At 37.9% G+C, this 16,868-nt stretch overlaps 1 protein-coding gene across 1 annotated transcript in view; it reads left to right on the top strand.

Moving 5' to 3' along the window:
• SLC35A3 (solute carrier family 35 (UDP-N-acetylglucosamine (UDP-GlcNAc) transporter), member A3) overlaps nucleotides 1–16,868 on the top strand; it is a 40,131-nt gene that overhangs the window by 614 nt on the left and 22,649 nt on the right. Inside the window, exons 2-4 of the mRNA XM_006830921.1 lie at nucleotides 10,246–10,400; nucleotides 10,490–10,612; nucleotides 14,686–14,857. Of these exons, the coding sequence (XP_006830984.1) occupies nucleotides 10,246–10,400; nucleotides 10,490–10,612; nucleotides 14,686–14,857 (450 nt within the window). The remainder of the gene's footprint in view (nucleotides 1–10,245; nucleotides 10,401–10,489; nucleotides 10,613–14,685; nucleotides 14,858–16,868) is intronic.

Below are 16,868 nucleotides of genomic sequence, written 5' to 3'. Positions count from 1 at the left end.
TCAAACTGACTTTTCAATCCAGCGCATTAACCCAGAGCACCATATCAGGACTCCGTAAGTTATTTCAATGTTTTAAAAAACTAATTTTAATCTAATAATAAAAGTATTTTATTCTAATCTATGGAGCCCTGCCGTGATGCTATAAGATAAACACTGGTCTGCTAACCTCAATGTCAGCAGTTCAAACCTACCAGCTGTTCCTTGAAAGTCCTATGCAGTGTTGCTATGAGTTGGAACTGATTCGGCAGCACTTAACAATAACTGCACCAATTCTAATCTATGTCACATTAAATGTGAAGCATATGAGAACTCTAGACTCATGGAAAGAGAAAGGCTGAGTGCTGGCATCCAGGAGGCAGGCTTGCAGAATGCATCCTTTTGTTGGGTTTTGTATACATCAAAAAGGGAATAGAAGCAAATGCTATTAACTGATGATGCATGGAGGGGATTGTAATCATTGCAGTGACACAAAATATGATAGGTTTAGTGCTAAGCCAATGTTCTCCCATGTAAACGATCACAATAAAAACTTTAAAAAAAAAAAAAAAAAAAAAAGAGGGTATGGTGCTGACAACATGCTTCCAGCTTACTACAGTCATGCACACAAGCAGGTTGTTTGCTGTTACCAGAACTTTCCATTATTTGAAACTACCCAGATTTTTTAGTAAAATATCTGTATTTTTAAAATGTCAGCAACTAAAAATAAATAAATAAATATGAATGTTCTACCAGTCCAGAATTTTGGTTCTTTGATATTTGGAAACATGTATTTTTGTTTTCTTTTAGAAATCATATGATGTATAATTATGACTTTTAAGGAAGTCCCCAAAGTGGTAGTTTTTTTCATGTTGCCGAATTTATTTCATAAATCTGAGTTGTTTTTTTCCTTGATTTTTAGTTTAAATGAAGAATGGCATGTGTAAATGACAGTTATATAGTAGTTCTTTTTACCTCTTTTTTTTTTTTTGGTTAACGTTTTTATTGTGAATTGAGTGATAGTTTACATAGGGGAACATCAGTTTTACACTCATTCTGTTGTATTTCGTTTCATTGCAATGATTATAATCCCCTGCATTCGACAGTATTTGCTTGTATTCCCTCTGATTTTGTTTTTGTTTTTGAATGCACACCAAAACACTTAGGAATATATAATCATTCAAACAACCAAAGGGCACACCCTGCAAGTCTGCCCCCCGCTGCCGGCACACAGCCTCTCTCCCTCCATGAGTCTAGACTCCTTAGCTGCTCCGTCTCTCCACGTCATCATCTCTGCCTCCATCTCTGGCGTTGCCGCTGCTTCTCTGAGTAGAGTCCCACACTCTGCTCCCACTCTTCTCTCTTGATGGTCCTAGGATCCTCTGCTCTGGGACTGTAAGATCAACCACTCATGTCTTTTTGCTACAAAACTTCTACCTTTACAGTTGCAACAGTAGCAATTAGTCATGATAACAATTACTCACTATTAAACCATAAGTGTCTTGCCCCCATCTCCTTTCACCAGACCTATCTAGAAAGGATGAAAACCACTCAGTGAGGATTCTGCGTTCCCCCGCACACTCTGAATCTAAGCTCCCTCTTGAAAACTTGTAAGCCAGTCACTTTGTGCCTTTACAGTGCCCTATTTTAGGTAGCCAATGTCTAAGTTGCCCATCCCTATCAACCCTGTGTACAGAGGGGACAGGAATGATCCTTGCTGTAAAGATTCCTTGCCTCTTGGTTGATATTTTAAGCTACTATATCTATAAGTATAGGTTAAGTGCATCAGAGTGTAGTGATTTACACTTGTTTTCTTTATCTTCCTCTATTCGGGTTCTGATCATCCAGTCATTGAAGCTAGGTCCAATGGGTACTATCTGCAAGTTTAGGCGCCCTTGTTCTCTTTCCTCTTTGATAGTTACGTTACTCTGTTATTGTCATCTTGATTGTACTAGAGACAATTAGTCATGAATTATTGTAAATCCAGCAGTAAACTTTAAAGAATCCCCTATAGTTCAACTTCTTGTTTGACAGTTTAGGAAATTGCTATAGACTTGACACAAGGAACTTAATTTTTTAAAAAATTTACATGTTGATCAGTTGCTTGGAAATAGGATTCTTAGATATTATCTGTCTAAGTCGAACTGCTTCGGGGCAATATAATTTTAGGTTCTTATTGAACTTTACTTTTTAAATATTTATTTAATGTATGAAACTTGAGAATTTGAAAAAAAATGAAAGAATGAATACCATTTATAACAGATTAAGTTACTGCTCTTGTTAATTAAGAATGATCCAAAGTAAAATAATCAAGTACAAAAAAATGTGAAGCATAATATCTTACATTTATAATTTAATAAGAGTATCAAACATTTAATCAAAATTCATTGATAAATATTGGTGATTGGAATGTGAAAGTTGGAAACAAGAAAAAGTACCAGTAAGAAGATATGACCTTGGTAGTACGTATGACACGAGAGATTGCATGATAGAATTCTCTTGCAAGACCAGTGACTTATTCATTGCAAATACCTTTTTATAACAACCAACAGTGACTGTATTTACACATAGATCACACCAGATGGAGAAGGCAAGAAACAAATCAACTACATCTGTGGAAAGAGATGATGGAAAAGCAAATATCGTCAGTCAGAAAAAAGTTTGTTTTGCCAACGGCAAAACAAACCATTGTATTCATATGTGAATTCAAGTTGAAGTTGAAGAAGATTAAAACAAGGCCACAAGAGTCACAGTACCACTTTGATTCTTCGCACCTGAATTTAGAGACCCTCTCAAGAGTAGATTTAGCATATTGAGCACTAAAAACTAAAGACCAGATGAGTTGTAGAATGATATCACAGACATCATTCTTGAAGAAAGCAAAATATCATTTAAAAGTCAGGAAAGATCAAAATGGATGTCAGAGGAGACTTTGATATTTACTGTTGAATATAAAATACCTAAAACACATGAAAAAATGATGAAGTAAAAGAGTGGAACCGATTTCAAAGGGCAGTTCAAGAAGAGCATTATAATGAAATGTACAAACACCTAGAGCTAGAAAAATAAAAGGAAAGTATATGCTCATGTTTAATGCTGAAAGACTTTTCAGTATTGAAGGATTCTATGGACTGACTGCCAGAAGAATGAGCAAATCTGTCTTTGAGGAAGTACACCCAGAATGTTCCTTAGAAGTAAGGAAGGCAAGACTTCATCTCACATACTTGGACATGTTGTCAGGAAGGACTAGTCCCTGGAGAAGGATATCATGCTTAGTAAAGTAGAAGGTCAGTGAAAAAAACCCCTCAACAAGACACAGTGGCTAGAACAATGGCTAGAACATATAGCAATCATGTGAGAATAGCGCAGGACTGGGCAGTCTTTTGTTCTGTTGTTCATAGAGTTGCCATAAATCAGAACTGATTCAATGGCACCTAGAAACAAAAACAACATGGGCAAAATACTGAACAACACAAGGAGCACCCAAAGAAGATGTAAAGAAAACAGTCATCTTTCAACTATTTCAGGAGGTGCCTTATGATCAAGAACTGATAGTGTTGAAGGAAGAAACCCAAGCTGAACTGAGGGCATTGGTAAAAAACAAGACTCCAGGAATTGGTGAAATAACAATTAAGATGTGTCAGCAAATGGAGAAAATACTGGAAGCACTCACTTGTTTATAGTAGAAAATTTAGAAGACAGCTACCTAGACAACTAACTGGAAGAACTGGTGCCTTTGAATTATGGTATAGGCAAATAGTACAGAGTATACCATGGACTGCTAGAAAAATGAACAAATCTGTTGAAAGTAGTACAGCCAGGATGCTCCTTAGTAGGGAGGGTGGTGAAACTTTGATTAACATACTTTGGACATGTTATCAGAGAGGCTTCAATTAACATTCTGGGTATGTTGTTAGGAGAGACTAGTCCCTGGAGAATGATATCATGCTAGTAAAGTAGAGGGTTGGTGGAAAAAAAGAGGAAGACCCTCAGTAAGATGGATTGACATAGTGGCTACAACAATGGATTCACACATAGCAACAATTATGAGATGGCACGGAGTGAAGCAGTGTTTAATTCCATTTGACATAGGGTCACTATAAGTTGGAACCAACTCAATGGTCCCTAACAACAGTAAGTAAATTCTATGGTTTTGTAATTGTTAGAACCCTAGAGAAGTCGTCGTATTTTTTTACTAAAGTTAAGGCCTTTTATTTTGTTTGCCGTGTGGACTAGTTTAACTGTGGATAATTTGATATACTTTTGAAACACTAATAGAGTGGCCAGTGTGACTGAAGGATATTGATCTGGGAGAACAAAATGAAGTGAGATTCAATTAGTGCTCAGAAAATAGTGCCGAAGTGGCCTAGTTGGCCTTGAATTTCATTGTGATAGCAAAGAGAAATAAATGAAGAGTTTCAAATATTATCTGTTTTGCACACTGAAAGGTCATCCTGACAGCTGTACTGACACTGGAGGGAACCATGTGAGGAAACTGTTAAACTAGTCTGGGCAAATAATGGTCTTGGTGTAGCACTGTAGGATAAGCTCTGCACTGCTAACACAAAGTTGGTAATTCAAATGCGCCAACCACTTCTTGGAAACCCTATACAGGGTCACTGTGAGTCAGAATCGACTCAATGGCACTTAACAACAAAACTAAGGTGATAGTAATGCCTGTGGATTTAGAGACTGTATCATACCAGTTACCATGGAGTCAACTCTGACCCCGTGTGTGTCAAAGCAAAAGTATGCTCTATAGGATAGCGTAGTGGTTACGAATCGGGCTTCAAACCGCAAGGTTAGCAGTTTGAAACTACCAGCTGTTCTGTGGGAGAAAGATGAGACTTTCTGCTCCCGTAAAGATTTACAGCCTCGGAAACCCTGTACAGGGTTTCTATGATTAGGAACCGACTCCAAGGTACATAACAACACAATAACATAGGATCATCAGTGACTAATTTTTTGGAATAGGCATTTCTTTCAAGGTGTCTCAGGGTGATTTCAAATCACCAGTATTTAGCAGTCTAGCATATTAATCATTTGTACCATTCCAGAATTAGAGGAGAAGGTGTTTATCTTTTTTAAACTCAAATTGTTTTCTTGTTCAGTTTTTTGTTTTTGTTTTTCCCTTTATTATTGTGGATTGAGTGAAAGTTTACAGGGCAGATCATCAGTTTTACATTTAACAAATCATACAACTTGCTTCATCACAATGATTACAGTCACCTCCATGTACCATCAGTTAACAGTATTTCTCTTTATTCACTTTAGGTTTTTTTTTTTAAAACACTCAGGCATATATAATAATTTACACCACCAAAGGGCAAAATCTGCAAGTTTGCCTCCTGGCCACTATCTCTGAGTGTCTCTCTTGCCATGAATCTAGAGTCCTCAGCCGCTCCCCCTCTCCATGTCCACATCTCTGCCGCTATCTCTGGTGTTGCTGCTACTCTGGATAAGGTCCCACATTCCACTTGTGTTCTTCTCCCTTGATGGTCCTAGGGTCCTTTGTTTCTGGACTGTAAGATTAATGTCTCCCCCACTTTTGTTACAAAACTTCTACCTTTACAATTGTGACAGTCACAATTAGTCATGAAAATAATTACTCACTATTGAATCATAAGAATCTTATCCCCATCTCTTCTAACAAGGCTCATCTAGACAAGATGAAAACTGTTCAGTGGGGACTCTTTCTTCCTCCACATATTCTTAAACTAAACTCTCTTGAAACCTTGTAAGCCAGTCACTTCATGCCTTTATTGCTCCCTCATTTTAGGTAGCCAATGTCTAAGTTGCACGACCCTATCTACCCTGTGTATAAAGGGGATAGCATTGATACTTGATGTGAAAACTCCTTCCTTCTCTGTTGCTATTTAGAGTTACTACCTCCATGAGTATAGGTCAGGTTCATCAAATTGTAGCAATTTACCCTTGTTTCCTTTATCAAAAATTGTTTGTTTTTTGATCTTCCTCTAGTCAAGTTCTGATTATCAAGCCCTCGGGGCTAGGTCAATGGGTGCTATCTGTAAGTTTGGGTGTTCTTGTGTATCTCCCTTCACTTCATATCAGCTGGATGCTTCCCTCTCAGCTCTAGCCCTCTGTAGCTATGTCCTTGTCCATGGGCTCAGGTGTCCCCAGGTCTTACCTCACTTTAGAGCAACCAGCCCTTCCTCTTCTCTCTCTCATTTCCGGGTCAACAGGAGTCAATGGACTGTGGTTGAATTCAGCCCATTTCTTCATAGCTGCCTTCCCCCCTCTTCCACTCACCAGTAGACCAATGTGGTTGCCAGCAAGCTTACATGCCAGCTCATGTGTTCCCTTTGAGTTTCAGTCTTAGAGGTGGGGGTTTGTCCAGAAGGAACTTGATTGTTTGCCTTGATGGCTTCCCAGTGAACAGCTTGCATATTCTTGTAGTAGCCAGTCATACTGACATTTTTGTTTTGGGTTTTTCCTAATGATCTTTCTTGGAAGATGTATCTTCTGTAGCTCGAGCTGTTCCAGGCTGGTCTGCTTGTCCTTTCTAGTGGGAATGTTCCACCTCAGAAGGTCCTGGATGGGGCTCAAGATTCCACCTAAGGTCCTTTACTCTGCAAAGGCTCTGCGAGAGGCCTATTTCACTGGGCAAGTTCTAGAAACCCCCCTTTAGGTATTCCAATCAGTTACATAGGCTGAAGACAGGCTTACAAGTTTTCTGTAATCATGTTTCCCAACATTTCTTTCTATCCCACTCAAGTGTCTGTTTTACAATAGTAGGTAAGAGAAACCAATGTTCATAAGACAGTCAAACATCTTAGTATTCTGTCAGCCGTCTTTCGCTGCTCTGATCCTTCCCTCGTTCTGTCTTGCCCAAGATGGCCGCTCAGGAAGCAGCTGAGCGCCTTGGATTAGAATACACTGGATTTCTTGCTTCTGCTACAAATTCTACTGGCTGTAAGCCTTCCAACTTTCTAAATATTCCTTCATATGTGGTTCAGAGTTCTGGGACCATCCCCTGAGCCTGCTTGGTCTGGTATTCTGTGTTGTTTATGATAGAGATCCTCACTGCACGTCTACCCGGTCCGCCATTTTAATTGTTCTCCTCTGTTCAGTTTTTGTTGAACCCTAATGTTTTAAGTAATGGAAAGCATTTGAATGAAATGAAAAATCATTTCTGAATTAATAGTGGATTTTGATATAGTTAGTGGGGTACATATGCCCTGAGGGGTTTGAACTACCTATCTGGCATTCAGATTGTGATAAGAATACAGAGCTCATGGATTGTCATTTTATACCAAACCCAGCCCACTGTCTTTGAGTCAATCCCCATTCATAGAGGCCCTATGGGACAGAGTAGAACTGCTCCATATGGTTTCCGAGGCCATACATCTTTACAGACACAGACTGCCTCATCTTTCCTCTGTGGTACTGGTTGTTGTTGTTATGTGCTGAGGAGTCAGTTCTGACTCATAGCAGGAACAGAAAGCCTCATCTTTCTCCCACAAAACAGCTGGTAGTTTCAAACTACTGACCGGGAGATTAGTAGCCCGATTCGTAACCACTACGTTACCAGAGCTCCTTGTGGCCCTGGTTGTTGTTGTTGTTAAGTGCCATCGAGTCGGTTCCGACCCATAGCGACCCTGTACAGGGTTTCCGAGAGTGTAAATCTTTATGGGAGTAGAAAGCCTGATCTTTCTCCCGCGGAGCGGCTGGTAGTTTCGAACTGCTGACCTTAGGGTTCGCAGCCCGATTCGTAACTACTACGCTACCAGAGCTCCTCTAGTAGGTTCAAAATGGCCAATCTTTTAGTCATCCTCCCAGTGATTAACCCACTGTGCCACCAGGGCCCCTTTTCTTTCTTTAGATTATGTATGTCTTAAAGTTCTTTGACCTTTTTTGTGACTTAAAATGTAATATGATGAGCCCAAATTCCATTTCCAACCCCTTTCTCCTTTTTCTGTCTCTAATGAGGCACTGTAGGCTAAGCAAAGGAAAATAGTTGTTGTTGTTGTTTTAAAGCGCCGTTGAGTCTGTTTTGATTCATAGTGACCCTGTATAAGGTTTCCAAGAAGCGGCTGGTGATCTTCAACTGCCTATCTTGCAGTTCAAATGACTTTTGCTGTCCAGAGTATTAACGCCACAGTGCCATACCAGGACTTCAAGCAAAGGGAAATCAGTTAGGTGAAATTTGAATCATAAGGTCAGCGGTTTAAACATACTAGTTCCTACTCCTTGAAAACCCTATACAGGGTCCCTTTGAGTTGGAACTGACTCAATGGCACTTAACAACAATTTGGAAGATAAAAGAAACATTTGATTTCTAAATTCTCTTGCAGCTAGGGTAGGGATACAACACAGTCTGTTATTGAAAGACAAGTAGATGCCTGTTCATCATGCTGTTTTACCTCTTTTCTCTTGTTACTTGTAAAAAGAACCAGAGGTGCAGCAGGCATTTGGTGTGACTTTTTTGCAATAATCATGTAGACAAAAAATGAAAAACATGAAGATAAAAGCTAATTTAGCAAGGATGGCAAAGGGACTAGAGAGAGGAAAAGTCTTTATCCATGATGGCATCACTGACCTGCTGGACATGACTCATGCTATGTGGACAATAAGTCCCTGTGGGGTTAATACAACGTTCCTTGGGTTTTCTATTGTTTGCAGCCAAACCATTTCCTTCTTTCCAATATTAGTCTTCATAATTGTTAGTTGACATGGGTGACTGATGATAAAATGGAATCAGCAAGATTTTAACTTGTTGCTACAATAAAGTAAGAATATTTGGTTATCAAATTAGCTCTGAACTTTTGGTTTTGTGAATATATATGAGAACATGTTTGGTTGTGTATGATCATTTTGATTGTGTATTAGAATGAAAGAATATACAAGGGGAATTTTTAAAGTTCATGGAAAAATGGAATTAAAAGATAAAAATTAAAAATCTGAACTTTATTTCTCAACAGAAGCTCCTTCAAGGTCAAGACACTTTTCTAAGCAGTGATGCCAGCCATTTAGCCCATGCCTAAAGAACCAAAGATCCTGGGAATTTAATAGCCATGGCAATGTGGTATTTTTGTTACATTATTAGCTGGAGAAAAATGGATGCCCTTTAAAGATTTTTTAAGATCACGAAACAAAAAGAAGTCAGGAGGAGTAAAATCAGGACTTATGTTCAATGATTTAACATGGAAACTCAACGCACGGGACTAGAGAAATGAGCAGAAACAGTGTAGTGGTGGAGAAGAATTCTCTGGTGAAGATTTCCCTGACATTTTCCTGTTGTTGTTTTTTTTTTTTGAAACAGTCATAATAAGCAGATACTGTTTTTTGGCCCTCCAGAAAGTGAGCAAGCAGTATACTTTTGGCATCCCAAAAAACTGTTGCCATGATCTTTGCTCTTGTCTGGTCCACTTTTGCACTGACTGGACCACTTCTACTTCTTGGTAGCCATTGTTTTGAATGTGCTGCGTTTTCAGTCAAGTTTCATCTCCTGTTAAAATTCTTACAAAAAAAGTTTCAGGACTTTGATCTCACTTGTTTAAAATTTCCACTGAATGTTCTGTTCTTGTCTCCAGCTGATCTGGGCACAAGTTTGGACACCCATTGAGCAGAACGTTTTCTCAACTTTAATTTTTCTTTCAGAATCGTGTAAGCTAAGCCAATTCAAATGTCTATAGTGTTGGCTATTGTTTCTACTGTTAATTGTCAGTCCTTTTCAATTAGGGCATGAACAAGATTAATTTTTTCCTTGCAAATTGATGTGGATGGTCTGCTGTTGAGCAGGCTATCGTCAATGTCTTGCTCCTTCTTAAAATGAGTTATCCATTTGTAAACTGCTGATTTCTTTGGGACATTATCCCCATAAACTTTCATAAAGTATCTGATTTCACCATTCTTTTACCCAAGTTTCACCATAAATTTGATGTTTGTTCTAGCTTCAATTTAAACAGAATTTACATTGCTCATAGGGGCTCTTTTCAAACAAATGTCATATTTGTTTGAAAAGAACCTGTTCAAACATGTTATAACAAATTTGTATGAGTTTATTTTGGTGCTAAAAAAAATATTGAAATCTATAGTTTTTTTTCATAATATACATTTTTCATGAACTTTTTAAGGACCCTTCTTAATATGTTACCTAATGATACCATAAAGATATATCTTAGACCTAGAAGTAGTTTAACCATGTAGCCTTATTCAACAGTGAGAAAACTGAAACTTTGAGGATATATAGCTTACTCAGAGTTGCTACATAATTACTGACTTTTCCATTTCATATGTTTTGTCTAGAATGTAGTCTAAGAACACTGAATCGAGTGCTACATGATGAAATTCTTAATAAACCTATGGAAACACTTAAACTTGCTATTCCATCAGGAATATATACTCTTCAGAATAATTTGCTTTACGTGGCACTGTCAAATCTAGATGCAGCTACTTACCAGGTACTTAAATTACATTTCTGATAGTCCTTTTAAAAATAAACAAACAAACATGACTAATACCAGTTGTTTGCTTTTTTCTCTTTTCCCAGGTCACATACCAGCTGAAAATTCTAACAACGGCATTATTTTCTGTATCTATGCTTAGTAAAAAATTAAGCGTGTTCCAGTGGCTATCTCTAGTTATATTGATGACAGGAGTAGCTTTTGTACAGGTAACTATTCAAGATTAATATACCTTTCATTTTAATAATAATTTCCCAAAAACCTTATTTATTATGATGGAGAATATGATTCTGTTACCTATTGAAGCAAATAAATCCTTATTTCTCAAAACTGACAGAATTTTTGAGAACTTCCTTTGACAAAATATAATGGGCATTGGACCACAAGGTTTGTGGTTCAAACTTGCCAGCCGCTCCTTGGAAACCCTATACAGGGTTACTGAGTCAGAACTAAAACAACACCACTTAACAACTAGATATACATATGTACATACACATATATCCTTAAGGAGCTCTAGTAGTGTATGTAGTAGGTTGTGAATTGGACTTGTTGTTGTTGTTAGGTGCCATCAAGTCAGTACCAACCCATAGCAACCTTATGCATACCAGAACAAAACACTGCCCAATCCTGGGCCAACCTCACTACTGTTGCCACACTTGAGTCCATTGATGCGGCCACTTGGCCAATCCATCTCATTGGGGTCTTCCTCTTTTTCTCTGACCCAATAAAGCACAGGTAAACATCTTTCTGGTATTCTCTGCTTTCAGCCAAGATCCATCGAACATCAGCAGTGATATCCCTTATTCCACGGCCTTTTCTGAATCTGGCTTGAACCTCTGGAAGTTCTCTGTCAATGTATGCTTGCAGCTGTTTCTGTGTTACTGTGTTACTGTGTTACTGAGTAAAACTTTACTCACATGAAATGTCAAAGATACTGTCCGATAATTTCTACATTCCTTTGGGTCACCTTTCTTTGGAATGGGTATAAATATGGATCTCTTCCAATCAGATGGCCATATAGTTGTCTTCCAAATTTCTTGGTACAGATGAGTGAGTGCCTCCAGTGCCACCTCACTTTCTTGAAATATTTCAGTTTTTATTCCATCAATTCCTGGAGCCTTGTTCTTTGCCTATTCCTTCAATCCCCCTTGGACTTCTTCCTTCAGTATCATTGGCTCTTGATCATATGCTACCTCTTAAAATGGTTGAACATCAACCATTTCCCTTTGGTACAGTGACTCTGTTTTCTTACCATCTTTTGATGCTTTCTACATCATTCAGTATATCTCCCAGCTTGAGAAATACTGAGTGTGTGCTTCCCTTTTGGTTTTCGGACTCTTGCACATTTTGTTGTGATATTTGATTTTGTCTTCTTGTACTGACCTTTGAAATTTTCTGTTCAGCTCTTGGACCTCCTCATTTCTTCCATTTGCTTTAGCATCTCGATGCTGGAGAGCAAGTTTCAGTGTCTCTTCTGACATCCATTTTGATCTATTCTTTCTTGTCTTCTTAATGACTTTTTGCTTTCTTCATGTATGATGATGTTCTTGATGTCTCCCACAACTCTTCTGGTCTTCAGTCATTAGTGTTTAATGTATCAAATCTGTCAGGTGATCTCTAAATTCAGGTGGGATATATTCAAGGTCATATTTTGGCTCTCCTGGACTTGTTTTCATTTTCTTTAGCTTCAGTCTGAATTTGCATATGAGCAATTGATGATCTGTTCCACAATCTGCCTCTGGCCTTGTTTTGGCTGATGATATGGAGTTTTTCCACCACCTCTTTCCACAGATGTAGTCAGTTTGATTTCTGTGTATTCCATCTGGTAAGGTCCATGTATATAATCATCTCTAATGCTGTCTAAAGAAGGTATTTGAAATGAACAAATTATTGATTTTGCAGAATTCTACCATGTAATCTCCAGCATCATTTCTATCATCAAGACCATATTTTCCAACTACTGATTCTTCCCCTTTGTTTCCAACCTTTGCATTCCAATCACCAGTAATGATCAATACATCTTGATTCCATGTTTGATCAATTTCAGATTGAAGAAGTTAGTAAAATTCTTCTATTTCATCCTCACTGGCTTTAGTGGTTGGTGTGTAAATTTGAATAATAGTGGCATTACCTGGTCTTCCCTATAGATGCATGGATATTATCCTGTCACAGACAGGGTTGTACCTCATGACTGATCTGTATATTCTATTTGACAATGAACGCAACACCATTCCTCTGCAATCTGTCGTTACCAACATAGTAAACCATGTGGTTGTCAGATTCAAAATGGCCAATACCAGTCCATTTCAGCTCACTATTGCCTAAAATATCAATGTTTATGCGTTCCATTTCATTTTTGACGATTTCCAGTTTTCTAGATTCATACTTCATACATTCCATGTTCCGATTATTAATGGACATTTATAGCTGTTTCTCTTCATTTTGAGTTGTGCCCCATCAGCACATGAAGGTCCCATGGGCTTTACTCCATTCACATCATCACGGTCAACTCTATTTTGAGGAGGCAGCTCTTCCCAGTTGCATTTTGAGTGCCTTTCAAACTGAGGGACTCATTTCCCGGCACTACATCTAACAGTGTTTCTCTGCTATTCATAAGGTTTTCAGTGACTAAATATTTCGAAGTAGTTTGTCTCTCCTTCCTAATCTGTCTTCGTCTGTCCTCATTTGAAACCTGTCCTCTGTGGGTGATATTTTAAATACCTGTGGCATAGCTTCCAGAATCACAGCAACTCACAAACCACTACAGTTTATCTTAATTAGTAAATAAAATGTATACTTGGAGCACTATACTCATTTAAAAACTGTCTGGAATGAAATTCGCAACAGCAACTTGAAAGATTACTTAGAAACCCTAGAAAACAATTTTGTTAATGAGAGAATGATTACTCAGGAAAGGAGAGTCAGAATGGTTGCACACGTTAGAGGATGTCATCAGTGTCACTAAATCTTGTGTGCAGAAATTATTGAATTGGTGTGTGTTTTGCTGTGTATATTCTCAACAATAGTGGACTTGTGTGGTGCTGTAGGATGGATCAGCACTAGACTGCAAACCACAAGGTCAGCAGTTCAAACCCATCAGCTGCTTCTTGGAAAATCTATACAGGGTCAACTATGAGTTGAAATTGACTCAGAGGCACTTAACAACAACAATTCTCAACAATAGCAAAATAAATAAGATTTATGGGAAAAAATGAACTGAGCAAAAGCTGACTACACATTGAAAATTCTTTTAAAAAAGCACCATTAGCCAAGGAAATTTTTGTTTATGAATTAAGCTAGTGCTGTAGGACAAGCACTGAATTGCAAGGTTGGTATGCAGTGTCGCTATGAGTCAACGGTACTTAACAACAACAATTGTTTTACTGGGAGCCCTGGTGGCATAGGGGGTTACACATTTGGCTGCTAACCCAAGAATCAGCAGTTTGAACCCATTAGCCTGTCCTTAGGAGAAAGATGAGGCTGTCTGCTCTCAAAGATTTACAATCTCCTCGGAAACCCAAAGGGGCACTTAGTTCTATTCTGTTCTGTATAGGGTCGGTATGACTTGGAATCGACTCACTGGCAGTGGCAGTGAATATTGTTTCACTTAAAGATGGCTTTAATGAGACTAGTTTTGGCTCAAGGTTTAAGATTCAAAGATTACCTTGGGGCAATAGTTTCCGAGGGTAAATCATTTTGGTTGGGTAATTTAAACTTCTCTGGCTCCAGAAAATCTAGGTTCCACGAGAATTAAAAAATTTAGCTATACTTTCAGCATGTTTTTTTCCCCCTAGTGTATCCAAACTTTTCCTTCATTTCTTAATGGACCGTGTTTCCTAGACTATGTTTGAGGTTCATATTCTACCAACATGCGTTTCTTACATTTGAGTTAGCACATCTCTTTCCAGTTTATCTCTGCTTTTTTGTTAATGTAGCAGAAAAAATATAAGATTCTTGTTCTTTCATCTGCTTGTATTTAAAATGGTGCTTTTCAATAGAGAAGTATGCCAAAATAATATATTTATTGCTATAGAGATGAAATATAAAATATCTCAGGTTGTTTTTTTTTGTTGTTTTTTTTTTTTAAGTTATAAGCTATAACAGCACTAAATTATCACCATGAAGATATGGGAGCAGGTATCACACGATTTTAAGATTTTCTTTCAAAAGCTCTTTTCTGGAATTCTCAAGAATGATACTGGTTTAATTTTTATCTTAAAGTCAAAGAATGGGTATAATATTAAAGGAATTAAACTTCAATTTTGTTTTTCTTTTTGTTCAGTGGCCCTCAGATTCTCAAGAATTTGATTCTAAGGAGCTTTCAGCTAGCTCTCAATTTGTAGGCCTCATGGCTGTTCTCATAGCTTGTTTTTCAAGTGGATTTGCTGGAGTTTACTTTGAGAAAATCTTAAAAGAAACAAAACAATCAGTATGGATAAGAAACATTCAGCTTGGTAAGTTTTAAATGTTTTAAAATGTGATAATATTGTTATATTTAAAGAATTTTATACATTTAAAATAGAAAAAGCCTCACAGAAGGTAGTCTGTTGCTCCAAATATCTGGCAAGTTTCTTACCTTTAAATAATTGTGTTTCAAGAGAATGTACTCAAGCATATAGAATTTTAGGCACATATTATAAAGGTGTAGGTTGTTTCTGTCCTCACCATTTGGAGCCTTAGTAACTTTTTCATTGATTGCTACTTCTTACCTAGAAGATATTGCAAATTACTTTTACAGGTATACCTCAGAGATAATGTAGGTTTGGTTCCAGACCACCACAATAAACTCATATCACAATAAAGTGAGCCACTCATTTTTTTTGTTCCCCAGTATATATAAAACGTTATTTATACTGTCTATTAAGTGGTGTGGGTGGCACTGTGGGTTAATGCGCCAGAGTGCAAAGCTGTTTAAACTGCAAGGCTGGCGCTTCAAGCTCACCATTCTCTCCTCAGGAACTCTATACACAGTCGCTATGGGTCAGAACCGACTTGACGGCACTTAGCAGCACCAACATTAAGTGTGTAATAGCACTGTGAAAAACTTTTAAATATTGTACAAATTACTAAAATGTAACACAGCCACAAAGTGAGCACACAAGGCCAATAGAAATGCTTGATGCGGGGTTGCCACAAACCTTCAATTTGTAGAAAATACAGGATTTGAAAAGTACAATAAAGTTAAGTGCAGTAAATTGAGATATACCTGTGTATTGTATCCATGGGAGATAAGATTAAGATACTTAAATAGAAGAAGTTTGAAAGATTTACCTGTGGCTTATTGTTAAATCTTAGTTGTTGTTGTTGTTGTTGTTGTTGTTTGCAAAATGTATTGGCTCTTTAAAAATTTCTTGTGGCATTTTCCTAACTGAAGGTAAAAACTTATTGCCATAGAGTTGATTTCAATATTCATTATTCATTATTTTATTAGCTAATTTGTTATTTAAGGAGCTCTGGTAGCATAGTGGTTACTAATCGGGCTGTGAACCGCAAAGTCAGCAGTTCGAAACTACCAGGTGCTCTGAGGGAGAAAGATGAGGCTTTCTGCTCCCGTAAACATTTACAGTCTCGGAAACCCTGTACAGGGTCGCTATGGGTCGGAACCGACTTGACAGCACTTAACAACAATTTGTTATTTAGCTACAAGGTTAGTGTCTCAGGCAATAGTGTCAGGGAGTCCATCAGTCTCAACCAGTCCAGTGGGTCTCTTTATCAGCAGTTGTTTTTTTTCCCAGTTTTAGGAATTTGAGGTTCTCTTCCAACTTTTTCTCCCATTACATCATGGTCCATTTACTGTAGCCTTGATTAAAATAGTCAGTAGTGGTAGCCAGGAACCATTTAGTTCTGATCTCAGGGTAGATGACAGACTGAAATCACCCTTTCTCAAATAACCCAAAACCAAACCCACTGTGATCGAGTCAAATCTGACTCATAGAGATGGGACCACTGTTAAAAGCCTACAGAGAGCTGAGACTCAGTGGTTGGTATGACTTTAAATGTTTATGGGAGCAGAAAGCCTCATCTTTATCCTGCGGAGTGGCTGCTGTGCTCAAACTGTGGACTTTGTGGTTTGTAGTCTATTGCTTATCGTATGGAGCTACCTCAGTCCCCTGAAGTCCCATACAGGGTCACTATGAGTCAGAACTGATTTAATGGCATTTAAGAACTACAACAATATATACTATATACGTATATATCTGCAGATATATTTTTTGGTGGATTTTGCTGTTGTTTAAAAACTGTGTATGTCAAATCTCTCAATGCTGCTAAGATAGAAGAGCAAACAGAAAAAAGGGGGGGGAAAAGTGGAAGAAAGTCTATGATTAATGTGGGACAACTTGAAGAGGAATAACTTGAGAATTAGTGGAATTCCAGAACAGGAAGAATCACTGAAGACCACAGAGGAGATAGTTGAAGAGCTGCTGGAAGAAAATTTCCCTAATATCCTGAAAAGTGAAAAGTAAA

Source organism: Chrysochloris asiatica, unplaced genomic scaffold (genome assembly GCF_000296735.1).
Source record: "Chrysochloris asiatica unplaced genomic scaffold, ChrAsi1.0 scaffold00002, whole genome shotgun sequence".
Lineage (NCBI taxonomy): Eukaryota > Metazoa > Chordata > Mammalia > Afrosoricida > Chrysochloridae > Chrysochloris > Chrysochloris asiatica.
Note: the sequence above shows the minus strand (reverse complement) of the source record. Positions and strands in the feature narration are given on the sequence as shown.